This window comes from Tachysurus fulvidraco, chromosome 5, assembly GCF_022655615.1.
Source record: "Tachysurus fulvidraco isolate hzauxx_2018 chromosome 5, HZAU_PFXX_2.0, whole genome shotgun sequence".
In the NCBI taxonomy this organism is placed as follows: Eukaryota; Metazoa; Chordata; class Actinopteri; order Siluriformes; family Bagridae; genus Tachysurus; species Tachysurus fulvidraco.
This window is the reverse complement of record NC_062522.1, coordinates 17,698,805-17,726,561: the sequence shown is the minus strand read 5'-3', so window position 1 is coordinate 17,726,561 and position 27,757 is coordinate 17,698,805. Positions and strand designations below refer to the sequence as shown.

At 39.3% G+C, this 27,757-nt stretch overlaps 1 protein-coding gene across 9 annotated transcripts; it reads left to right on the top strand.

Moving 5' to 3' along the window:
* The first annotated feature begins 489 nt into the window (after nt 1–489).
* Nucleotides 490–27,141, top strand: setd5 (SET domain containing 5). Of its 9 annotated transcripts, none has more exons than XM_027146264.2 (25): nt 490–676; nt 12,641–12,903; nt 14,040–14,142; nt 14,492–14,763; nt 15,133–15,191; nt 15,319–15,506; nt 15,607–15,645; nt 15,775–16,020; nt 16,102–16,250; nt 16,492–16,609; nt 16,785–16,894; nt 17,005–17,254; nt 17,871–17,951; nt 18,293–18,517; nt 18,621–18,962; nt 19,258–19,503; nt 19,667–19,775; nt 19,867–20,132; nt 21,321–21,377; nt 21,493–21,972; nt 22,699–22,791; nt 23,950–24,224; nt 24,306–24,451; nt 24,570–24,667; nt 24,784–27,141. In XM_027146264.2, the coding sequence occupies exons 2-25, from the start codon at nt 12,833–12,835 to the stop codon at nt 25,366–25,368; spliced, it is 4,608 nt and encodes a 1,535-aa protein (XP_027002065.2). In that variant the 5' UTR covers nt 490–676; nt 12,641–12,832; the 3' UTR covers nt 25,369–27,141. The 9 variants fall into 9 exon arrangements, with proteins under 9 accessions (XP_027002065.2, XP_047669504.1, XP_047669502.1 ...); XM_047813546.1 differs by lacking the exon at nt 490–676 and adding an exon at nt 2,075–2,330; XM_027146265.2 differs by lacking the exon at nt 490–676 and adding an exon at nt 2,075–2,542 and having other exon boundaries at nt 15,322–15,506.
* The last annotated feature ends 616 nt before the right edge of the window (nt 27,142–27,757 follow it).

The window sequence follows — 27,757 nt, the reverse complement described above, 5'->3', positions numbered from 1 at the left end:
GATTCTCCTCATGAATTTGGAATCGTTGATTAGTTTTCCAGTATTATGTCACACCGCCATTATCATGATGGTGTTTACAAGCCGCCATTTTTCCCCCCAGCGACTTCGTTTGATATGGTCAGTTTAAACCTGGAAAATGCGACAGATTATAACTCCTGATGAGGTAAAAGATTTATCACGTAACACCTCATGAGAAACGACGTGTTCGTTATTTGTTTATTTACTTTCTTCTGGTGAGTTAGCTTTCTGTCGGTTGGGTGTCACGTGGCCTGGGCATGCGCATTGAGGCTGTTCGGCTGCGGTACAATAGGAGCGTTGTAGCAGGCGAGCCTCGAGTTGGCACTGCTGCTGGGAAACGGACGACCAATCACGTGCTCGATTAAGGGTCCGCGACCTGCGCGATGACGTGGAAGCCAGTGATTCGCCAGTTCCCTGCTTAAACCCATAAAGCCTCAGACCAGGATATGTCATGAAAACAAAAAAACAACGAAAAAACACTAAGCTTTTGCACGGATCGGCTGAATTTACATTTAACTTTATAACACGTCTGTGATACACCGTCAGTCGGTGAGCTCGTGCATGTCGGTGATGTCCAGGTGAAACCGGGCGGCTTGAGGTTACGTGCGCCTCCGCTTACACAGTAATGGCGGTGGCTCCAGTCACGAGTTTTTTCAAGGTGCGGTTGTACATTAATGCTCCACCAACATGGGTTTGGGGGAAAACCCCCATCTACCAGCATTATGTTTAATAGCGAGTAGTATTTTAAACACATTTTCATATATACTCATAACAGGAAAGACACCTTTATTTATTATTATTTTAAGATTTAACTCTACTTGCAAAGAGCCCAGTGTACAAAACACAAGTTACACTTAATTATTACTGTTTAATACAGAATGATCAAATCAAACAGTCCACGTGACTGTAATGGGCTCTAAAATATTGACCAGACACATTTATCCATTTTTTTAATTATTGGGTTCAATCTGGATAGGAGTCTTCAATCTGAGTTTAAATATTTCCGTTCCAATTCAAATGCATTTGACTTCTAGGGCAGTTTGGTGAACTAATCTGGTAAATTAAGCCTGCTTTAAAAGTCCCCGTGTTGTTCACCCACTCACTGACTGTGTAGCAGCGCGTCTTCACAAGTCGTTGCAACAAATGACGTGAACGAAACAATAAGCCAATCCTTGCGCGCCTCTCAACCCACGTGACGTTGTACAGAAACACCAGCGTCCAATCGCATCGTCTCTCGTGTCCGTTCACGTACATCGTCATTGCAATTAAATACGAGCTCGTCGTTTCTAAAACATTGCACGGTGCAGGTTATACACGTAGAGTGGGTTGTTTCGTAACATTTATTGCACGGAATACAAAAACAGAAAACAGACACGTAGCCGACTTTAAATGTGTTTTAATATATCCACCGTGGTGTATGTATTCAAACCCATATCTTTTGTGCAAGAACCACAAGTGAACACAGCCAGGAAATGTGTAAACAAGTCGATATCCCTGTCCAATCCCATGCCAGGACAGCTCCATTCATAGCAGGGTTAAGGTGGGGCTGACCCTACCTCTAATGTCGTAGTCCCTGGTATGGGGCCCCGGAGACCCCGTGCTATGGACAAACAGCTGCTATATGGCTAACCCAAGCTGAGTGTATTCCCTTTAGCGCTGAATAGATTTTGTTTACAAGAAAAAAGAATAATCCCTTTATGAAAGAATTGAAAATTCTTCACACGCCGTGTGTATTTAATAACGTGACCACTGTTCCCATGATATCCTCATTTACTTCTTTCGAATATCCGTTAAGCTACTAGGTCTTTTCTGGTCGTCTGCGTTACGCGCTCCGTCCACCCTCTCACCGAGCGGTGCAGAAGCTGACTACGCTTTCCACCCCTCCCAAAAAAACAAAGTCCTGCCCTGTCTTGGTCGACGAACACGTTTAACTGTTCTTATCCAATCAGATCTCTGTGTTTGTTCGCGCGCATTGATTGACAGATTTTGAACCAATGGTAATTTAGCAGGCTGCGCTTCGTCGCTGGGAACGCCTCGTTGTTGAACCCTTGCTAGAGTCGCACGGAAACCCCGTGTTATGGTTGTGTGTCAGTTTCGCTGGCAGCCGCGGTCGATGCCGGTGAGGAGGGGGATGGGCGCCACTGCAAATGTTGAGGACCTGAGCTAGAATCACAGCCTTGTAACACACAGAGCTGTACCTACCCCAAATAAATATCGACTATAATTATTGTAAAACAACATTATAAATGGATGCAACCAGCTGGGATTCAAAATAACACTTGAAGGAAGTGCTATGACCCAAACAGAAAAGGGTATGAAACTTTCACCCACTGCGTGAGGGACATTGAGAAGTTTGGAAGGTACCCGGGATAGGGAGCTGCCTCTCGGCTTACAGCTCGCAGGAAAAGCCGAGGTCACAAGAAGAGGCCTCGTAGTCTGATTCGTTTTGATGTGGGAATATTTAAATACAGCCAGTTATCTCAATAGGATATTTTACCTGAACTGAGTTGGAATGAAGGGCTTGGTAAGTTTAAATATTTTACCATGGGTATTTTGCAGATAATAGCATGTTATGGTTCACTAAAGGCAAAAGTTGCAGCATAACTTAGCAGCTCTGTAGCTAGCTATGCTAACTAGCTTTCTATCTCTGTGTATGTGTTAAGGATTTGTAGGGTCTCAGATGTTTGTTATTAACATTTACATTATTTGGAATATAACTGAATCTAATTATTTCAGCATAGCCATAGTTTATGTTCGCTTAACCAACTGTCCAAGTTAGCTACTTAGCTAGCTCTCTGGTTAGTAAATTGTTTGTTATAACCAATATTCATAATATTTCGACCAGTTCCTCGTGCTGCGAGACCTGAATTTTTTTTTTCCACAAGGGCTGGCGATGTAAACATTTGGTGTTTGTACTAATTATGTGCCTATTTGCCATTTTGTATCATGTTTACAACACCAGGGTCACACAACACAATGATCTGTGCGCATATACGTGGGATTTTGATAATTAAACGTTTTTAATGCTACCAGTAAAGTAGCTAGCTGTGTGATTGAGCAGTTTCCTTTTAGTTGGCTAGGTTAGCTGGATGGAGAATGCTGGCTCATTCTTTGCTCGAAAGACAAACGTGTATCAGCGTTGTAACATTCAAATTGGACATTTTACCATGTTTCTGCCACAGTGGACGTTTATAAACCGAGGAAAGGAAATGCTGAGCATATTGGTGAGATTCTGGGTCATCTGAAAACGTCTAGTTGGCTTTACACAGGTCTTTACTCATGTGGTTACAAACAGCTTGGTACACGATCAGGGACTTTGTAAGACCAGTTATTCATTAGTATTAGCGTCCAGGTCAAAAAGGTATATTAAAAAAACAAACAAACCAACAAAAAATCCCTGTATTTGCGTTAGTAAGTCGTGTTAATGGTGTAAAATACGTGGGAAAGGGTTCCTGTGCTCGATGAAGCGCCGTCTTCCACAGGTTATTTGTTTTTGTAACTTTTTTTTGGATATTTTGTCCGGATCTATGTTTTAATCGTTCGGTATAAATATACTCATGTCTGGAGGTTTAGTTGGATTTGTTGCATAATCGTTTCCGGAAGTATTCCTATTATGTATTTACAGCGTTTTTTTTTTAAATCTTACTTGCTAGTTCTGTCGCACTCCACTGTTGGACTGATGCAGTTAAAATCTATTTTCATTTTGCCTGGCTGAACTTTGGAGAGAGGTTAAAGGACTCGGAGGTTTTTGGTGTATTGTATTGAACTTTCTCTATTTCGATAGCTAACATTGCCAACTCTTTGAAGGGTGACTTGCCTTTTTTTTTTTTTTAATCTTACCCCCACCTCCCCCATGAACCAACCACCAAGCTCTTCGGCGGCCATGAGAAATGGGTGGTATTTCTAAGGGGAGCTCGCGTTTCCTTTTTTAGCCTCCATTTTTATTTCAACAACAAGTGAGTCGAAGCGACAGGAGAGAGAGGGAGAGGGAGGGCAGGCAGGCTGCAATGGCTGGCTAACGATTTGCTGCCGCTCTTTCCGTCCAACGGGGAATTTCCCGTTTAATTATTACTTACTTTGACATTTTTAGTCAGTTTCGAAAAAGTCTGCTGTCCTGAAGGATTTCGTCGACCGAACGCCGTGTTATGGCTGTAAATTGATCGCATATGGCGTGTTTATTCTAAACAGCCTACTATTAATGTGTTCAGCTTTCACGTATGTTAGCCTCTGGGGCAAAAAACAACAACAAAATTACCCCTACAAGCATGTTAGCAGTTGTTGGTGATAGTATTTACGGATCTTAAATACATCGTGACGAGCGAGTGTGTTCGTACCATTTTGGAGTAAGCCAGGCTTGCTGCTAGCTACTTTAGTCGCTAATTACCAGGACCCCTGTTTCCCTTGACCGTGAACAAAAGGTGTCCATGACAGTGCCTGAAATATTTTGTTACTGTTACACGATAAGTACGAAGTCTCCTGAGGGCCGCAGGAACATCAGCACGGCGCCATTGCAGTTAGGACAGACTTGAGAACGGAGGGCATTTGTGTTCATCCATCATGACAAATACATCCATCATGACAAATACATGACCTAGTTTTTCCCATTTTTAAACGAACACAAGCACAATTTAAATTTATATTTCACATTTAAATATTACAAAAACAGAAGCAAGAGATCTGTAAATGTTACTCGTTGAGGTGTGTGTGTGTGAGAGAGATGGTAAGGCCAGTTTAAGTAATCGCCTGAAGTGAAATTGGAAAACCTGTAGTATTAGCTATAGATTACCAGTATACTGACACATACTGTCTGCACGTAGTTTTTTTTCTGTCTTATTTTAGTCACTCTGCTTTTCTGGCCACCTTTAACTATGTGAAATTTGAGCTCTAAGCCTCCCTCACCCAACTTATCTCAGTAAACAGTAAATGCTTTGTGAAGTGTCAAACGATTAAGCAGTCCAAGCAAAAGATTTAAATTCAAATGTAAAAAATGTCAATTATATACTAAATTGATATACTCATGAGTTATGAGTTTGTTTATAATTCTTAAATGTAAGCAAAACAAGATTTGTCGTTGAACTCCGTGTTTGGTGTTCTCAATTTGTCCTTTCCAAGATTTTAGAATAATTTGCTTTTTAGAGACGAACTCCCGTATCCTTTAGAATTAAACTATTCTAGAATAATCAAAGACTGTTCAGTTTAACAAAATTGTGTTTTACACTGTCTGTTACTTTCTTGAACAAATGCTTCAAACTTTCAAGGGCATTGAGCCTCAAGGATAATGACCTCTTCACAAAAGGGTGTTTAGAGGCAGGTGTTCCTGTCAGTAATGGTTACAGCTTTTTTTATTCTATTTTTTATCCCAAAATTTTTTAATTAAGTAACTATGAACTGCAGTTGCTATAATGACTAATATGACATCAAACTAAAATTGAAACCTTCGATTTTCTAAAAAGGATTTTGAAAATCAGCCATATATATTGCTCTGAATTTATTCATGTCTGTTGTTGCCCCAAAGTGGGCCTCTTTTTTCCTCTCTGCACTGAAACATGATGATCTGAAGGAATGTTCAGTCAGAGCAGACAGTTTACAGTTTTTTTTAATGTTCTCAGTGTTATTCCCTTGTCCTCTTACTCACTTCTGTTGTTTCTGCACAATTTATGTGTTTCCTTTCCTTTCTGTGGGGAGTTTCTCTGGGGAGTTATCTTACATTGAAGGAAAGTTAATAGATATCTGACTGCTATTTAGATTTCCAGTAACACTGTCACTGTATAATTTGAAATTGCAGTTTTTCTTTTCTCTCTTGGTTTTACACACTATCTCTTTGGGTTAAATATATAACTACAATTGTAGTGTTGTACTGTGGATATGGGAAACGTTGCCTTTTTAAAAAAGATATGATTGCTGAGTCCAAATGATAGTCTATTCTTTTCTCGTCGTATGTGAACTAAACAGTATTTTCTCAGGATTTATTAAAAGCAGTGCAATGAAAAGGGTGAGTCAGATTCATCATATGGTGATGTAGTTTTTACTGTATTCATAAGCCTTTATACTGTATGTTCACTTTCAGGTTCTGGAGCTCAGTAGTCGATCTGAATATGTTTACAGCTTTGCCCTACAGTATGATAGGGTTAAAACTTGACTGCGTGACGCCTGCCACTCTGCTGTTTCAGGATTGGAGCATTTACTGATTTTCTCAGCCAATCATAAGACATATGTCCTTAGATTGTACTCTGTGTGCACATATGTTTGTGTTTTAACATTGGTGGGGGTGGTGTTTTCATGGCTGTGCTCTGCAGAGAAGAGCAAAAATTCTTGAGAGAGGGTGGGAATTAAAATCATTGCACAATTTGCATCCCTCATCCTCTCATTTGCTTTTGGTGCAATCTGAACATTGGAATGAAAAGATTTCCCATCATGATGATGTTGCTGTTCTTTCGGTTGTTCCCTATTTCGGCTCGCCACAGCGTATCATCTGGTCCGCATATTTGATTTGGCACAGATTTTTTACGGCGGATGCCCTTCCTGACGCAACCCTCCCATTTTATTCGGGCTCGGGACCGGCACTGAGAGTTAACTCTTCAGTGGCTGGATTAGCTCCCTGCCCGGGAATTGAACTTGTGATCATGCAGCTGAACTACTAGTAGGCAAAAAAATTGCCATTATAGTGTAACAATTGTACAAGATCAGTTACATGAAGCCCCTTTCCTTGCTTCCAATTTCTTGTTTTCTAACATACACTTGTTTAATGAAACAAAACAAGTTTTGTAGTCTGTGTTTGTAATAGTATTTTTTAAAAATATCTTTTACTTTTTTTAGTCATAGTGAGTTAGGCTAGTCAATGCAGGCTATTCTTTTATTAGAGGAAATAGTCAGGCATTATGCAAAACATGTTGACTTACAGGGTGTTGTCATCACGTGTCAAGATCTTTCTGATTGTATGCTGCTTAACAAATCTGTGAATCTTATTGTGCAAGTGTCATTTAGATAAAACTTTTATAACAAAGTCACAATTGTGCTATTAAAGGTACACATAATGAGGTTATGTTTTTGAAAGGCTTTTCAGAAGGGCTTTGAATATTCCATATTTTGAAATCTGAAATCTAAATATTTTTGTTAATGTTTATTAATCTCTCTACACTGACCAGAGCCTCAAAATCTTATTACCTTTGCCTGTGTTATTACTTCCTACTGTGTCAGACAAGGAAACATTATTCATTGTTCCCAGAGGCAAAATGGCTGTCCAGATAGCAGGAAGCTTGTTTGTGTTTGAACAAGTCAGTGATGTGGAAAGACTGATGTCATCATTAGTGCTCAGGTGACTGTTTTGTGTTAGAACTGAATAGGTTTGTGATTCTTGATTTGAAGTTTGGTTTGAGAGACTTGCTGTGATGTTGTGTTGTAGCTATGGTCACTGAAAAATTTCCAAACCATTGTTTTCATTGTTTTTGTTCAGTAAATATCCTGATTGAGCCACGTTATATAGTGCCTTGTGTTGAATGCCTTACAAGCTTCATCCCAGTAGAAAGAATGTAATAGCATTAAGACGAGTTAAATCACATTAGTGTGTTTTGTCTCTAGGGCAGGTGATCTTATTTGGTCATAAAACTAATGTTAGCAACACTACATATGAAAGTGCACAAATTGAGCAGTGGTATACAAGGCAACAGGCAAGTACTTGAACGTATTTTTTTCTTCATTTGAGAACCAAAAGGGCAGGGAGAGAGCATGCGCAGACAGGGTAGGACATTACAGCGGAATTTGGGGTAGGGGGTAGGGCCTGTCTGGCTTAGTGTGTGGGTTGTCTTGTTTCCATCCCCTTTCTGCACTGGGAGAGATGATGTCATTCCTGTCTGTATCAGGGTAGATATTAGAGCTGTTTTTTTTTTTTAATGGGAATTTGACTTTTTTTAATTCTGCAGCTGCCTATTTTTCTGTAGTGTCCTGGTTATATTTGTTTTTCCCACCCTCTCATATCTTTCTTTTCAATCATAAGGAAGAACCATTGGCGGTACCATTATTTTCAAATGTCAGTCGAATCAAAATGCTAAAAGACAGATACAATTGCATTTCTTGGATAAATTTGCCTAATTTCAGATATGGTTAAAGTTTAATTATAAATTTTTACTGTTGGGTGCATCAATGTACACTGGCTACAGAAAAGTCCATTTGCTATTGTGCATTCTCATCCTAACCCTTCAGCTAAAATGCCTTTGCACCCTTGTTTACCTTTGGGGACAGTCAAAAACTGAGTTAAACATATCTGGAAAATAATTAGGTAGTTAGTGAGTGCAAGAGTTAAGAAATGGATAGGGAAGTGACAGGTAAGATTAGTGTCAAAATTCTTCATGTATATCAGAACTACAGAGATATTGTTATAGTGGTGGACTACTGATCCAAAAGTTGTTAGCTGAAGCCCTGCTTACCAGCAAGCTGAAACTGTGGGGCCTTAACCCTATGTGCTTCAAGGAAGAAGTATAAAGGAATGTTTGTTCATGTATTAATTTTCAGTAACTGCTTTATCCTGGTCAGTTTCATGCCTGATCCCAGGATCAGTGTGTGCATGACAGAAGAATTCACCCCAGATGGGATTTTAATCCCACTCAGGGCATCATGCACATACATATTCCCACACTAGGGGCAATGTAGCTTAGCCATCCTGAAAGATTATGGATTTTTGGACACTAAGAGTAACCCAGAGAACATGGATGAAACCCACACAAACACAAGGAAAAATGCAAAACTGCAGAGGTGGTAACTTGAGCTGTGAGCCATCAGTGCTACCGGTGACATCACCATGCTGATCATGGCTGTTGTACACTAAAAAGCTTAAAAATGTATATGATTCAGTTTTAGAGACAGCCCTTTGTATTTTGCAAGCTTCTATTTCTATGGAGGCAGTTATGTTACAGATCAGTAAGGGAATTTGTCCTTTATATTCTGTTAAAAATGTAAGTGAAACCTGACTACCTTGAAATCCAGGTAGTTGGTCATGCATGAGGAAAATATGGCTCATGGGATCTGGCCCAACAACAGGTTTACCAGGTTTAAGTCAACACCCTCACTAACAATATGCACTATTTAATCTATATACCCTTGACGTTTATGAAACGTGCTGCTTTTAAAAAATACAAGAGCCGCACTGTTGACATACATTGCATGTTTTTTATTTTTTGGATAGAAATGCTAAAAAACAGTATTCTTGTTCACAGAATGCCCATTTAGTAAACAAAAAGGAGGTATAAACATTAAAAGAGGAGATATGAGTCCTTCTATTGATGTCATGTTGTATAAACTTTAGGAGCTAAGTCACTAAAAGTCCTGCTGTATTTGGTGGACTTCAGAATAAATATTGGCTTTTAGTGACAGAGGAGAAATGAATATGTATATAAAGCCTTACATGGCTTTGCCCTGTCATAAGGAGAAGTTTGTATTGGATGCAGGTTAAGGAGTGATGTGAGCAGATTCTGCAGCACGAGTAACGACTCTAGCTGCTCACTTCAAAGCTACTGTGTAGTTTAGTGCAGTGAAACTTGTGAAAATGTTTTTTATCCAAACGGTTTTGCTCTAGTATGGAGTCAAATGTAATACCCAGGTCTCAAACTAAAAAAGTGCTTTAGTAATAACCCCATTTATGTTAATGGAATCTTATCTATAAATATAGATATACTTTATTGTTTTAGAAAAGCCCGATTATACAAGCAACCACACAAGGTTTTTGTTTTATTTTTTAGAAATACTCACCAGCAAAATGAAATTTTCCTTGTCTGTACTTATCCCTGTTTGACTGTTTTATGTGGTTGAAATTTGTCCAATATATGGCAATTGTTAGTCCTAATATGTTTGCTCCTATTCAAGTGAGTGTATGTGTACGTGTGTTAATGTGGTTAATATCACACACAGATATATACATGCAAAAGGAATACATAACTAAGGAGAAAATGGAGTATGCCACCGACAGCTCAGTATTAGAAATATAATGTGGCCCCTGTGCCAAAAACCTCACCCGTCCCTCCTCTAGTCTGCGTCAGTAGTTCATGGACTAAGAATATAGTGCATAGTGCCTGATGTGAAACATAGACTTTGTCTCAACCACAAAATGGCCTCTTGAGGTGCGTGTTTGTTTTTTGTGTGCGTTTGTGTGTTTGTTAAGAAGGGGATATAAAAAGGCAGGATAATAGTAGTCGGAAACTGGCCTTTAGGGGAGATTTTTGTGTGAAAGATTAACTTTATGGAGCACAGAAGAGGTTGATGCTTGCAAAATAATTTTGTATTCTGTCATTCATCAATATTTTAGTTTGCTTTCCGTGCCTTGGAACAAATCAGCATTGTGAAGACACTCAGACACACAGCCTTTGTTTACAGATTCACCTAGTTTCACATTCTTTCTCTAAATAGCCATTTAGAATTGCATGATAGGTAGTGTTTGTCAGACAGATTTCTCACAAATATACTTGTTTTGATTTGGTTTTGCAGTGTTATTTATGTCTGTACTTTTGAGATTCACAAACAGCTGGAACCAAATTCCTTGTGTTCATCAACAGACTTGGCCAATAAACCTGATTCTGATTCTGATTCTGATTTTGTTCAGAATTGTTTTAATTGTTTAAAAAAATCTTGATAGCCCATTTTCTGTATTTTTAACACATGTTTATTAAAACTTCAGGATGTTTGACAATGATTCACCAAGTCACCAGTGTATTGTTTAACTTCATATAGCTAAATATGAACAAGAAAATTGTGTTGTAGGGTAGTCATGGCTGGCATGTTGGGGTTGTAATATGACACACGGTCAGCACATGCAGTCAGCCTGTGCTTGTTCTTCACAATCAACCTCAAAATTCTGAACATTTGAAATAATTCCTTATGTTTCTGATTATCACATTGATAGTACTTATCAGCTGAGTTATCCTATAGCTGACATGTAATCTGTATAGTTGTATCAAACTAAATGACATTTATATATATATATATCTTCACCAGTACCTGATATGCAGCAAACAAGACAGGCAAGGAATCGTAAGCATTACCCTAAGTGAAAAATAATATTCTCAGAAACTAACACATTGATATGTTACGTAATTAATTATGTTGTAGTAAGCCTATCCTAAAATACTACAAAATATATATTTGGAAATCAGCCAGTAATATATCTTGCCTTCCTACAGAATTGAAAGACTTTCATCCAGCTTCATCATTTTCTTGCATCTCCAACTCACGGAGCTATTTTTAGTAAGCTCATTTGACAAATCATTCCTATTAATAATCTTTTGCAATGTAAGTAGAAATATTAGGCCTGAGGAGTAGCTTTAAAGACAAATTAGTAATGCTACTACTTGATGAACAGATGGATAACTGGTAGGTTAAAAGACAGGTGTGGATGATGTATCATTTGCTTAATTTGTTTTGGTGCTAGTAGCTCACTTAAACAGAGGCCTTGTCCACCGTATCTATGGGCCATTAGCAACTGTATCTATGGGGACGTGTTCCTGAACACTATTCATGTGGGTGCTAAGATGTTGCCTGATTAGAGGTGAAAAATTTCTGCATCGACTTCAAACTTGGAGAGTTTGGTTGTGCTTAGATTGCTGTAACTAAAGGCTTTTAAATGAGTAATCACTCCTGGGATTTTCTGGGTTACAGTTTAAGAATAATGCGGTCATCTTTTTGCGTAGTTCCCTTCTTTGTTCCTGTTTTTAGTTTAAGTTTATTTCTTGGAATACTTGTATGTTATTTTGGTACAGAAAGACATACATTCTCCAAAAATGTGTCAATATGATACAACAATGTAATATGACAAACTGACTACCAGAGAACAGAATTTGACAAGCTGAAGGTTGATTTAGCCTGAGCTATTGTGATAATTCATCACTGTTTAATTGAATCCTTCCAAGTAAATATTAAAAATTGCTTGATATGGTGGTGTTTTGATAAGGTTTGTGTTTTAGCCTCACTTTGACAAAATCCAAAAGCTATTTAAGTGCATCGTTCATGTATTGCCACCTTCTGTCCTTCTCAGATATTGCATCTTTATAATCTTAATCTGTATCTGAATAATCGAGTGCACCTGTGTGTTGTGGTATTCAGGATTTGTTTTCACAGTAAACTGTTTGAATTTTTACTTTTAGTTTTTCCAACAGCTTGTATACAGCTTCTCAATACACTAAATTAATAAATGGGACGCATATAGATGTTTAAGTCACTATTAAAAAAACATTCCATGAAATCAAGCTAAAGCTGTTATTCTGTTATTTGTCTTTTTGGAAATTTGATTATTAATATTTTGCATTAATAGTGGGTTTATGTGGCTTAGAATGTGCTTTATGCAGCTTGGTGTATTAGTGGCACCACAAGTGCGGATGCTGAGTCAAGTTGAAACAGAAAGAAAACGTGCAACTTTTAGAAACGTTGAGTAATCTATTTTGCTGTCTGATTTACCTAATTGCCATGCCATGGTGGATTCCCAGATAAATGTTGATTAATCCGTTAGCAAAATAACCATTTGTTGTAGCTAATCTAAAAACTATGGAAGTAAGTAACTTGTATGGAAATTTGCATGATGTTACAGTATGATGAAGATTCTTGGGGACAATCATTGTTAATCTGACCATATTACTCTTTCTAGGTCTCCTGATGTGTGTCAGGTGCTGTGAGTGGCATTGCGGCACCCCACCTCAGGAGTGGACTGTCTCTGCCATTCGGATTTCGTGATTCCCTCTTCCCTCCCCCCCTCCTCTCCTTTCCCCCTGTCCCTCCATCCCCTATTCCCCCTCCCTTCCCCCTTTCCCCCCTCCCTTGCGGCGCTGTGCTTGAAGTCATGAGCATAGCAATCGCACTGGGAGTCACCACACCTGAGACACCTTACACAGACATGGCCGCCGGATCAGAGTGAGTAATGCAAACTTCAAGACTTAGAAATGCTCGCATTTCAGCAGACCTTTCATCAATTATAAATATCTTTCCATGCGAAAAATTGTCGCTAAAATTTCTTTCAGCATAATCGGTATCACTATTAAAATATATCAGAAGTGTGCATTCTGCCTAATTTCAGTATCCACATATTTGCAAGGGTTACATTTTACATCCATTCTAAAAAGTCTTTCACAGTTGTCTGAGGATATGTGTGGTCATATTGGCACATTGGCTGTGGGCATATTGTTGAAATGAAAGTTTCATTTCTAGTTTGAAAAAAGAGTTTAGGTTTGTTAGTCCATCAATAATCTAGTGAAATGTTTTGGGTAACAAATGTTCAACCATTTAGACAAAAACCCTTTTAAATTCCTAACATGAAAATGAGTTTATTAATTAGTAGTTTATTGCAACCTGTGACAACAGCTAACAGCAAAATGTTATGGAATAATGAGTTAACTCTTGTTAGCAAATTGTCGGTTTTAATTAATAATTTTTCTGTAAGTAATGATACAGACAGTACCAGCTTATCATAATTTTGGGAACTCCTTTAGCTTTATAGCTGACTTTATTCTGCTTCTGTCTTAATACAGACAGGTTACTTATACATAAGGAGATCTCTCTCTCTCTCTCTATCTCTCTCTCTCTATCTCTCTCTCTCTCTCTCTCTATCTATCTATATATATATATATATATATATATATATATATATATATATATATATATATATATATACACACACACACACACACACACACACACACACACACACACACACGTGTGTGTCTCCTTATATATATATATATATGTGTGTGTATATAAAATGTGTTTGTGAATATGAATATTTGCAATCTGGAACTATTACATAATACCTGCTCTATTATATAATAGCAACACAAGCCTTATTTTGGTGTGTGTGGTAATACAGAAACAGCAAACTGTTCCATTTTGAAATATGGTGGGAGGCTTCCTACATGTTATCGTAATGTGTTACTGCCACCTAGTGGTTAGCTCGTCATTTGAATAATGATTACTGTTATGTCATTCTCTGTGGACTTTTTGTGCACTATTACATTGATCTCAGTGTTTTATATTTTCCGTTTAATCTCACTCAGTCCTGAGTCAGTGGAAGCGAGCCCTGCAGTGAATGAGAAGACATACTCGAACCACAGCTGTGGGAGTGCACAGAATCATGGATACCGGGGTCTGCCCTATGCTGTGAGTATTTCTTCTTTTGCATGGCATGAGTATTAGTCATAGTATAGCAATGAGAATTGTATTGGATGTAATCCAGCTCAACTGGTGTGCTATCGTTAGCTTGAACCATATTTAGTAGGTTAATTGCACTTTTCATTGTAATTGTAAGTTTGCTGTGAGCTGCTCAAACGCGGCTCACTGTAGAGTTTTTCCATGCTTAAATACCATACTGCAACTGTTAAGTCCTGCATGTTTTTTGAATGCTGCATTTTATTTTTCATTCCCACCTTCTTGCTGTCCCTTCTTCCTTTCTGTGTCTTGTTCTCTCTCTGTCTTTCTCTCTCTGATACCTGAACACCACTGTTTGAAGATGCAACAGTCTTCCATTGTGTGTTGTCAGGATCATAACTATGGAGCGCCACCCCCTCCTACCCCTCCTGCCTCCCCACTCTCCCAGACCATCATTCCCCGCCTGGAGCTCAATGGCGCCCTTGGCCGTCCCCGACCCCGTTTACACACCAACGACCCTGACAACTCAGCCGACAGTGATAGCTCATCGGAGGAGGAAGGTGCTGTGCCATCAGGCTGGTGCCAGTGCCGCCTGACGTCAGATCGCTACCTCATAAAATGCGAGAGCTGCAGGTAAGAATAAATGGGTTAAAGGCTCTCTATATACATGGTCAGTGATGATGATCATTTTCAATAATGATACGATCATCATCAATATTTGTGTAGCAACCTTAGAACCATCACATAGGGAAATATTTACTTTTTTGTTTTGCAAATTTCTCAACATGAGCAGTGATTACAAGTTATATCATAAGTCTGGTTAAACCATTATGGGCAGAAAAAGATAATCTTTTTTGACATTTTGTTGATTGCCATAATTCAGGTGAATTGACCTCCAACTAGGTTTTCCAGTCAGCTACACACATTTGTTAGCCATTTTAATCTTTTTATCTTGTTCAGTGTGGTGGTATGCAATTTGTCTTACTTATTTGATGTGTACAGGGGACTGGACAGGAGGAAAGGACTCGATGGGCAGCATCGGAAACAAGACAATGTGTCCGGTAGGCTTTAGAAGAACACATGGAAACTCACACAAAATGTTGAAGCATGGAAGTATCAGTTTTGATATGTTCCCTTCTAATAGTGTGCCCAGTGTGTGTATGAATTTGGATATTTTTGTTTTGTTAGTAGGAGAGAGCAGTGCTACAGAAAGTGGAGATGAGGAGGTCTCAGCTGCCACAGTGTCATACACAGCCACTCAGCACACACCCACCAGCATCACACTCACCGTTAACAGAGTCAAACGCAACAAAGCTAAGAAAAGAAAGAAGAGCACGGAGAAAACACGAGCTGCCCCTAAAGCTAAGAAAGTCAAGGTATATACATGTGATTACACTGCTAACAATTGTGAGATCAGTATTTGAAACAGCATACTATGGTGCATCCATTGATCTAAACTGTTTTTTTTTCCTGCAGGCCTTTAGAGAGGGTTCAAGAAAATCCCTACGGATGAAGGTAAGAAAATTAGGTAGTAACATGCTACAGCAAATGGCATACATTTTAAATAGGGTTACTTTCAAACATTGTGGTGTAATTGGTCTTTGTCACTTTGTCAATTGGCATTTGTCTTTCTCTTTTGTTTAGAACTCTACCAGTGAAGCAAGTGTGTTGGATGAGAACACAGCTGAAGGCTGGGAGACGCGTATCCGGCAATGGACAGATCAGTATGAGGAGGCTCAGGCCAATCAGTACAGTGCTGATGTTCAAACACTTCTCCAGCTCCATCACAATGCCAACAAGAGCTCGCCAAACCCTGCAGCCCTCGCTATGGACACCATCAACCGCACAGAGTTGGCCTGCAACAACACTGTGTTGAGCTCTCAGATGCAGGTGCACTACATTCACTGTGTTTAGAAGCAGATTTGCACACACTAATCTTATATATTTAACAAAACATGTTTGTATGTGTAGTTACAGCTTGGCCGTGTGACACGAGTGCAGAAACACAGAAAAATCCTGCGAGCAGCACGGGACTTGGAGCCTGACACACTCATCATAGAGTACAGAGGCAAAGTCATGCTTAAACAACAGTTTGAGGTCAATGGGCACTTCTTCAAGAGGTGAGTACACTTCAAACTATAGTGGCTAATCGGGTGACCAACCAGTTTATTTATATTTTGCTTTAAATCCAAGTCATAACTTGTATTTAATCCTTATAAATGGTCCTGTTTTTAAATGTTGAAATATATATAGTCAGCAACTTTTGTTTTGCCATATGCCTTTTTTAAATTGTTAAACAATCAGCAGAAAAATATGTATAAGCCTTGGAATAGCTGTGTATTTCTGTGTGGTTTTTTTCAGGCCCTACCCATTTGTCCTGTTCTACTCTAAATTTAATGAAGTAGAAATGTGTGTAGATGCACGGACATTTGGCAACGATGCTCGCTTTATTAGGAGATCCTGTACACCCAATGCTGAGGTGAGTAGAGGAATGGAAAGGAGTACAAGTTAGTCAGCGTCACTGACGTAGCTAAAATTGAGCTCAAATTGAGACTTTGTGATATTTGAACAGAAATATATAAAAATCATAATCATACAAAAAAATCCAGTTCTAACTCAGTCTGTCTTTCTCTTTTTTTCACATACACAATCAGGTACGGCATATGATTGCAGATGGGATGATTCATCTGTGTATTTATGCTGTTTCTCAAATCTCCAAAGATACAGAGGTCACAATTGGCTTTGATTATGAATTCAGCAGCTGGTCAGTGTCTCCCACACTTTTTTTCTTCTTTTTTTTTTTTTGTTCGTTCTGTTTTTTTTCGGAATCTTGATGTATAAATCACTAAACACACTTTTAATCTCCTTTGATAGTAACTACAAGGTGGACTGTGCATGTCATAAAGGCAATCAGAACTGTCCCGTGCAGAAGCATAACCAGAACCCATCTGAGGTGCTTCTGCCCCCGCCACAGAACCCACTGCCTACTCTGCCTGGAGCAGAGACTCGCAGAAGGAGGGCAAGGCGAAAAGAGTTAGAGGGAAATGGCCTGATTGGGAGTGTATCTGATGATAGCAATCAGCTCCTGGATGAACATGGGGAACATGGAACTAGTGAAGCAGAGGTAGTTGTCTTTTCTTGCGATGAAATGAATTATTTGTAAATCTGATTTTAGACAAGCACCCTACTAACCTCCACGAGCTAAATTCCTTATGCTACTAAAGATGGCTTTCTGTGCTATGTAATGGGAAGCATTTTAGGCCCGACAAGATCTAAGGTTTATCTGTAGCATTTTGGATTACAGCATTGCCTGAAAACTAATTTCTTTTTTGTGCTTTTCAGCTAAAGGTCTGAAAAGGTCAACATGAACACAAATAAAATATAGAAAAATAGACAGAATAGAACAACTTTGTGGATGGTGAAAAATGGCAGAGCTGCCTGTTATTAAATATGAGTCACAACAAACTTAAGGAATAACATGGTGATTCAAAATTCCTTGCACTTGTGTTAATTTTAGTTTGCATATTATGTAAATCCAAAGATATATGCATTGTTAGCAGGGTGCTGTGCTGTTTACTGACACGTGCTAGGATTTATTTTTTCTTTGCTTGTTGGGATTTTCGTAATATGGAGTAGCTTTTGGTTATTGCAAAAAATGTTGTGATTAAAAAATTATGACACTAATGGTCATAAGTATAGTTTACTCTCTTTAATATGATTTTTTCTTTTGGGCTCCACAGGAGAGTCTGATGGATGGTTTAAAGCAGGAGGATGGGCAGGAGGAAGTAGATGAAATGGGAGCACCCATACCTAATAGACGGGTAAGGACGGCAGCACGAGTATGAAATGTTAAATTGGAAAAAAAATACTTAATATTGTAAGTAATAAAATTGGACTCAAATGCAAATACATTTCTTTCAAATCTGTAAAACCTACATTTCAAACATGACAGACACAATGCTGCATTTGAGAACAAGGAAATGCAAATACTCTGTATTCTATGGTAGATTCTATTTCTTTGTATTCGAGTCAGTTATTTATTATACTGTTTATTTCTGTTCATTATATTTGTTTTTGACATGTTTGATCTTGAATAGAAGAGTGGTGGATTTGTTCCTGTTTTCTCTGCAACTAATTTTGCTACCTGTGCTTTCTACTGCAGTCTCGAGAGGACCGGAAAGCTGAAGCCATCATGCACGTGTTTGAGAATTTGGAAAGAAGGCGGAAACGTGTTTCTCAGGGTACCGAACGTGCAGGGCTTGACGACTTCAAACAGGAAGGGGTGGGGTCTGAGGAAGGTGGGGCCTCCTCTCCCACAGGGGTTAACCCAGGTCACAATGCAGGGTTGATTGGAGGAGTTAGCACACGGCGTACATCTTTGGCCTCAGTGAGTCCTTGCCGTATAATTTCTTTGCTTCCCCGTTTTTCGGGTTTAAGCATCTTCGTTCACTCAGCATTTTTTGTGGGGTTCTTTGTTTTTTCTCTGCAAGGACCATGTGGCATCAGTTGAGTCAGAAAAGGCTTCAGCCACAAGCCTCGTTGCTCCCAAACCTCCCCCAGCACGTTCCAAACCACGACCCAAGAGTCGCATATCCCGCAATCGGGCGAGCTCAGCCCAGCGGGCACGGCGCCAAAGGCAGGCTCTTTTAGCACAGCAGGCAGCCGAGGCAGGAGCAGCAGGTGGGGAAGAGGGAGGCACTGCAGCTGGTGCAGGAGAGCTTGGGATTGGGGATGGAGCTCTGGGAATTGGACAACCTCAGGATGGAGAGAGCTGTGGAGTCTCTACAGCACTAGGCAGCAAGACAAGTGTGAGGTGTCCCAAAACAAAAAAGGTACAATATTTTCAGGTGTATATAATTTTAGAAAATGCTTGGATTGCATTTTCAAGAACGATTGTAGAAGTTATAGTATTGTTTAACTAGATTGTCTACTGAAAATGGCATTATGCTTTTATAAAGCACATACAGCGAATTCTAATAATGAATATCATATTACTTAATAATTCATGAAATTATTTAGTAATAATTCCACATTTAAAAACATTTGTCTAATAATGAACCAAATGACACTGTGGACCCAACCAAATGCATCTGTGTAATCATGACTTCATATTTTTAATCTCTTCAGTACTTGGTGACGGAGTGGCTGAATGACAAGGCCCCAGACCGTGTAGAGGAGCCAATTGAGCGACCCCTGCGCATCTCCACAGACCCTACCGTGCTGGCTACTACACTCAACATGCTGCCAGGCCTCTCACACTCACCACTCATTTGTACCACACCCAAACACTACATCCGCTTTGGCTCTCCGTTCAACCCAGAGAGACGTCGTCGGCCCCTTATCGTCGATCCCACCTACGGCTCCTGCAAGAAGGTTAGTTAGATTGTGGGCAGCATGTTGAGGTTTCAGGACGAGTCACATTGGCAGAATAAAAAATGGCAGTGCCTTCTGTGTGGTGTTTGTTAATTGAAAATTTAATAGCACCCAGCTGTTTGCTGCTACTGACTACAGTGTACTGCTAATTTCCATTTTGTAGAGGTGGATAAAGCAGGCGCAGGATGAGAGCATGTCTCTTTCCATGGAAGATGGAACTGAGTCTAACTCTTCACACCAAAGTAACAGCAGCAGCACGGCCTCCAGATCTGGTAAAAAAAAAGTTCCTTTTGAGGTGTTGTACACAATGTTTTAAAGATAATGGTACATGTAGTTCCATTGACGTCATGTTTGTTCTCTCAGAGTTAATGGCACCCTTTAAAAAGAGGAAGTCAAAGTATGCGCCAGAAACGGTTGCACCGCCTCCTGAACTTTTGCTTCGACCTTTGTCCCCCATCACACCTCCACTGCCAACTGAGTCCTCTGTGAGCTTGCTACACCCTCTCTTCTCTTCCTGCTCGCTCTATTTAGGAGCCGATGAGGAGAGGCAGAATGGTGCTATGCCACCCTACTCCCCACTCCTCCTGTCTCTTCCTGCCAGTCGGTGCAACACACCTTTGCAGTTTGAGGTAAGAACACATCTGCTTTCAGCTTGTTTTATTATACAGTACTGTTCAAATGTTCTAAGCAGATGGGCTGTTAAGTAAAAATGTTTTCAAATATGGAAATGTTAATAGTCTTTTTTTTTTATCAATTAATAAAATGGAAAATAAACAGAAGCAGAATTGCAAATCTGATCAATACTCGGTGTGATCACCCTTTCTACATACACTTGCACAAAAGTATTTGAAGGAACTTGGCAGGTAGGTTGTTTCAAACATTTTAGACAAATAACCACAAATCCTCTGTGGATGTATGCTGTCTTAAATCCTTCTGTCACAGACAGACTTAATGATTTTGAGATCAGGGCAGTGTGGGTGTCAAGGCATCACTTCCAGGACTTTTTTCTTTACACTGAAGAAAGTTTGTAATGTTATTGGCTGTATGTTTGGGGTCTTTGTCCTGCTAAATTTGGGGCCAGTCAGATGCCTCACTGATGGCATTGCAAGATGGATAAGCATCTGCCTGTCTTTCTCAGCATTGATGACACCATTAATACTGATCAAATCTCCAGAACCATTTGCAGAAATGCATCCCCAAACATGCAAGAAACTGCCACCAGGCTTCACTGTTGCCTCACTGTTGCCAGACAGTCATTAAGTTTCCTTGGCCCACCACTGAATCTATGGTCCTTAACATTGCCTATTTATTGTTATTGTTCAAAAAAACTTAAACAGCATTGAAAATTGAGAGAAAAAAATGTTTATATATAATTTTGAAACCATTCTTACTTTACAGAATTGCTTCACACCTCACTAAAATGTTTGCTCAGGACTGTATACTAAACAGCAAATAAGCAGTCGTAATGCTAAGTGAACTAAAATGTGTAAATATAGAACAGCACTTTTTTCAACCTATTGTTATGTATAATTTTTAACTCGTAAGATTTCAATACAAATGGAAACCTCTGTCTAATAGGGGCTCTTTATTCATATTTTGTTTGTAGTTTTTTAAACTGTCTCAATAACTAACATTTGACTTCCCGTAGAAGTCCCCTTCATCCTTTGCACGATGTCATGTGGTAGCTACAGATTAGGTTGAATAAACACTAAAATATTCTTTAACAAAGTCGCTTTTGTTTTTGTCTCAGTGGTATTGAGTGTTTCTTGTGAGTGTAGCAGTAGAGGGGATTAAATAACCTGTGGTCTTCTCCATAGAACATCTCATCTCCTGAGGCATCTCCTGTACACAGACCAGAGTCTCTTTCTCCAGAGGTATAACCGATATTGATTGGATTTTTTTTGCATGTTTGTGTGCATGAGAGGGAGAGTGATGGTAGCAGTGTTATATCTTATGTTGATATATGACCGTCTCTGTAATTCTCTCCAGCCATGTTTGCGACCAGAATTTGATACACCACGGATCTCCACCTTCCCTGACCTTTCTGTGACATCCGCTCTTGGCAGTCCAGCACCCCCATCTGATGACTTTCCCTTAACTGGACCAGAGTCTCTGACCGGCTCTGGAGATGGTGTCTGCCTAACACCAGTCCCTGTATCTAACACCAGTGATGCTTCATTGGGCCCACGCTTAAATGAGGCACAGGTTCGAGAGCAGGTCTTTAGGACAGAGTTCAACCTAATCTACACCTGCTCTCCGCTCAATGCCAACCTGACCTCTGGTCCTGTGACTGACAGAAGGCATTCCCAGTCAGAAGGCAGCTTCTCTCCTGCTGAATCCTATTATAGCTCTGTGAGTGGCCAAGGGTTATTGACTGAGCCGGGTTCTGGTTCTTTTTCACCGTACCCTGAGCCTCAGTTTGGGAGTGGCACGCCTCCTCATACCAGCAATCCACCACAGAAGAAGAAGGCAAGTCATCCTTTTGCCAATTATCTTTTATTGGCATTGATTTTTAAAGGTATAAAATCACATGAAGGGTTTTTAAGGATGATTAAAATATGAACTGCATACAGTTCTGTACTGCAAAATAATAAATCCTGGAGAATTTAAACCCCGCCACATATGTCTTCCTCTACTGAGCACTGAAGGCCATACATATAACAAGGCTAAATTGTACTGGCATTTTGCTACTCCACTATGGGTTAAGCAAGGAAATCTGCAGCCAAAAGACACTCGACTAGTTAATAAGTTTTTCAGCTTAAAAAAAAAAAGCTAAAATTCAGCGCACAAAGTACATTCACATGTTAACTGTCAGAGTATTTTCTATTTGCAGTACTGATTGGCACAAATCAGATATCTCCTTAAAACAGTATTATTTAGCACTGTAACTATTGATTGCTGAAAAAATAAAAATGCAAGTACTTTGGAAGAAATGACAAATACAGAGCTACCAACTCTATACAGATGACCAGAAGGCAGAGTAATGAAATAAGTAATTTGCACTGAGTAAGCTTATAAACAGCTAAGGCTAGACAGATGTATCCTCAATACTGTATCACTCACAAAGAGATGCCTCTTCATGTGTCAATATGAATCAGGACATTTCCTCCCTGTTCCCCTCATACTCTCTCTCGTTCCATTTTTTGTTCCTCAAAAACTATTGCAGTCTTTTCTTCTTCACTTTTTTCAAGGCAGAGGGCCATGGGAAGTGGCGTTAGTCAGCTGCCAGGCTTGCCTAGTTACCAGGCACTAGCTGTAAGGCGTGAATTCAAGCCAGGGCAGAATATGGTGAATATTATATACATGGCCTCCATCTAGAAGTGTGCATGTGGATATTGTTTGCATTAGCATACAGTACGCCTTCCTTATCTGTACTGCCCAAAAACCCTTTAACATGCATAAACCCATTACATATTGTTGTTTCTTTTACAGACATGGCAACATGTGCATCATGTATGTGTTTACAATGTATTCATCATGCACTCAGTTCTCTTGATATAAAGTTTTTAATTTACATTTTTTTAAGTAATGTGTTGGCGATGCACTGAAATAAATCTTGGCCTAACTGATGTTTAGGACAGAAATGTATTTAAATTTATTTTTTTTGTACGAAAACATTTTTACTGTTACATAAGGTATTTTTTTTTGTTATTTTGTAATATTCAATTCTGTATAATTTAAAAACACTCTCTTTGTATGCACATATTTCAGTAGCATGAAACACTAACGCAAAAGGTAAACATGCATGTTCTAGACAATTTATCAGCTGGCATTGTCTTATAGTGTTTGTGGTACTGATTGGATTCTACTGAAAAATGAAATGCACACTGCATTTTAAAAACTTCCTGCTTCAAAGTATACCTTGAAATGTAACTGAAAAGTATAGTCTGGCACAGGAGAATATTTTCCATTACCACTGAAGTGTTTTCTGCATTTATATTTTTGTACATTCTGTTAATGATCATGTAAAATGGAAGTAACTCTGTTATCTCATGAAATGCGTCGAAATGCAAAACATTTAAATTGTTACTATTTTGGCCGAAATTTCGGTGCATCCTTACAGAGTATATGCTGAGAATTTTCATGAAGTGTGTGTTTGTGTGTGTGTGAGAGAGAAAGAGCAAGAGAGAGGGAAAAAATAGTGTGCGCATGGGCAACTAAACAAACAGGAAATCAGTTGTGCATACTGTGATATCCATCTTGTAACAAAGGTTAGAAGCAGATTTTTTTTTTTTTTTTTTTTTTTTTAAGTATAACAAGGTGCTGGTTAACACTGCATGTTCTATCATTCTCATTCTCATTGAGTCTATGGATGGTGCCATGTTACATCCTGGATATTTTGGTAATTTATTGTGCATGTGCGTGTGTGACGCAACCCTCTGTTTCAGATGTCATTGTTTATCTACAACTTTGTAAATGTTTTATGAATTTATTTTGACTACATAGGTATCTTTGCTGGAATATCGAAAAAGGAAGCAGGGAACACGGGACCCTGAGCCAGTAGGTTCTGTTGGTGGCACCATTGGTACCCCTGTGCGTACTGGCTCTCTGTGCCAAACTGCTGAATCCCCTGGTGGGCCACGCTCACTGCTGCAGCCCTCCGCCTCCCCACACAGCTCCTTCTCCTCTCCAGCCCATCAGCCATTCCCACAGATAGAGGAGGTCAGTCCTCCTGATCTCAGCACCACCCTGGGGAATCACTCCCAGACATCCAGCCACTGGTAACAACATATGCATACAGGTCAGAAATATACATATACACTGTGAGAAAAGATGAGTGGATACATTTATTCATATTTTAGGATGGTACCAACATCAGTGGAGAGATTAAGGGAAGGGCAGGGAGTTTTCGAGCGTGTTCTGAGGGGCAATATAAAGATGGATCGGATCCTTAAAAGGTCGGATGGTGGAGCTGGTGAACATGGTAGTAACCGAGACAAAGACACGGGTATGGAATTACCAAATTAACTTTTTTTTTAATATTAGAAATCATTTGCATTGTGTTTGTTTGCAGTTTTGTGTGTCTATTCAATCTTTGCAACTGGTGTCTGTGTGTGCATGAACAGAGGGACTGGAAGATGATAGGTATACTCTCCCAAGTTCATCTTTGACGTCCCCCATGAGGAGTCCTCAGAGCTACAGCCCATCTGTTCACCTACACCAGGTAAAACTTTTTTTTTTATACTGTGTTCAGTGATGTATATCAATTTCTTTTGGATTTTATAAAAGTTTACTTTGTATGTGCATTTGTTTGACTTTTTCAATCTTTGACATTACCAGGTGCAACCTCATTTGGCCGAATCTGATCTGCATCTGGAAAACTCCAACTACCACCAGCAGAGTAGCTCCTCTCCTTTTCATCCCTCCATCAGCTCCTCTCCTTCACCTTCCTCTTCATCAGTGGTTCAGGGCTACCATCCTTCTCGGCTGGGGACGCCTGTTTCTGTAGCCCAGGACATGCTCTCCTCCTCGGCCCCTGCTTCAGTGGACTCCAGGCACACAGGGGGCACTCTACACCATCCTAGTAGAGCAGGAGGGATGGACCTGTCACACCTCTATTCAGACAGCCATCATAAAGCCAGCCTGTTAAACAGCAGCACTCTTTCAGGGTCTATGAGTGTATCCACCAGAGGTCAGGGCCATGCGGACAGCTGCACTGCCATTAACAGCCAAACCTCCCACACGTCCAGACTAGCCCAGTCACCCACAGTGCGAAACATGAAAGCAGGCAGCCCCAGTCCCTCAGTGCTGCAGGCCAGCTCCAGGCTTCTCTCAGCCAGTGGAACACAGCACTACCCACAGCGGCATTTACAGCAGCCCCCTATGCAGGGTTCAGGTGTACGGACACATTCTGGGACCTACTAGGACTCATTGCGTGTTTGTATTTGAGAGCATGTATGAATGTGAGAATGCGTGTGTATGTGTGCTTGTTTGTCACCCTCCTCAACTAAACCTGTGGAAAAGTTCTGGGTTAGGGGAGGGGACTTGATGTACAGATATCAGAGGAGTATGGACTCAATCTCTCTTGTAATGACCGCCTCTTACTTCCTTTATCTTTATTGTTTTCCTATTTTTCTTTATTCTTTCTTCTTTCACCAAAAAATCCTGCATTTCTGCATTCTATAAGTAGTCTGGTGTGGATTTCATTATAATCTTGCAGTCAGTGAAATAAACATATAACCAGTTTGGCAGGGGAAATAAGAGTTAAATCATGTGTAATTTAAAATTTTCCCACATGCTTTGAAAACACATTTACACTTAATTACAAAAGTAGGTGATGAATTGAATCACGCACCTATACCGAAATAAATCAGTGCTCAATCTCTGCATCCAGGTTGGAATCGTTAGATCAGTAGAGCATTTGGTGCTTTTTCAATTTGCTCACTCATTAAATTCAGGTCATTTTGTTAGGTTCATTCACATGGGTAAGTAGGTAAAAATTATTTAATTAGTCTCTCTTCCTCTTGATCATTCCATTCAGTCTGTCAACTGTCACTAGGTTTCTTAGGATCATCCCTTGGCATCCTTTTTTTGTATAGATTCATTCTGTAATACTTGACAAACACAGAACTTACGGTGCTGCAGTTAGCTCAGTCTTTGTTTGAACTGACTTTAGGGTTGTCTGAAACCCAGTATCATCATGTCCATTAACAGTCTGTTCTAATGTATAGCTGTCATATGGGACTGGTTTTATTTTCATTTTTTAAAACTGGGTTCTAGTAAATGTTGCTTTTGTGACTAGAAATACACGGGACTATTTTGAAAAGTAAGCTGCAGAAATATTGTTTTTACTCCGTTATAGGATTTATTCCCCGCACAGTTGTTGAATCCTGCAGGATTTTTTATTTTCATATTGTTGAGAATTTATTTTTCTCTCCCTTTGACCAATCCTTGCATTCCATACACCACAACACCACCACCAAGGAAGGCGAAGGGGAGGTGTGGCTGGATGGTTTGATTAGGACAAAATAGACAAATATTTAAAAAAAAAAAAAGGTGGAAAAGTCAGCTGCTGGGGTTTCATACTAAGTATTTTTCATGCAAAGTGCTGCTTTCAGACATGATTTTTTTTTCTTCTTTTTTTTTTAATATACAGAACGCTGTACTTTTTTTCTGTCTGATATTCATCACAAATTGTGAGATCACCTAGTTTTGCCATGATGACAGAGTGGAACTGAATATAAAGTCAAATGCAATGGATACCACTGTTGTATATTGGGAACTGTAGTTTTTGTCTTGGTTGTCTGTTGGGTGGACTCAAGATGGACTAAATCTACAGTAACTCAATTCAGCCAAAACAAGCTTTTTTTTTTTTTCTTTTGTTTTCTTCCCTCAGTCAAAGGACCTTGCAGGAAATTGGGAAATTCAAAGGTTCATTTGATCATTTTGGCATTTTCTGCTAGAGTTCCTCCCCCCCATTTAGGAAAAGACTCAAGGGTACTCACTGATTAACATGAATGTTTGTCTTTTCACAAGACTTCAAAAGAAAGAAAAAGATTTTATGACCAGAAAAATTTACCAGCACCTTAATTACAAAGGAAGATGTTAACACACAAGAAACCGTTTATGTATGATCATGTGTACTTGCATAAAATGTGTTATATACTGTTCCAAGAAAATATAGTACACTAAATTTGCCGCATGCTATTTTATTCTTTTGGGGTTGATTCACAGCTAAACGTGTGGATGTTCCATAAAAAATACTGAACATGCTTCAAAAGGGTTTTTTTTTTTTTTTTATATATATAATATAAACACAAATCAAAGTTTGGACCTCTACCACTTCTTTATAAAACAATAAGCAGAAGATCTGTAATGTCTTTTGATAATGAAAATCATGATAATGTATTTTGGAAATGTTTGTAGTATGAAAATGACACATCTGGTTACAGTGATGGTAGTGAAGAGCATCAGGGACCTTAAACTAAAAATGATGTAGACTATACAAACCTTAAACAAGTTAGACTAAAGCCTAATTTCATTTTTGAGCTTTTGCTTGCAGTCTTTCAGTGAATATTTCACCTGCATAATTACCCTTTGTTCGTTGGAGTGGTACACAAGAAGTCAGATTAGACATAATGAATACCAAAGAGAAAAAATTTCTACATTTGCACACAATAGTTAATGATTCATTCAGTGTTTAAATCACTACACAAAAGTCTTCTGACAGTAATTTCAGTAAGAGGCTGTACGCAATGAAAACATCACGTACTACAATGTAGTTTGTACTTGTTACTGTCACACTTGACTATGG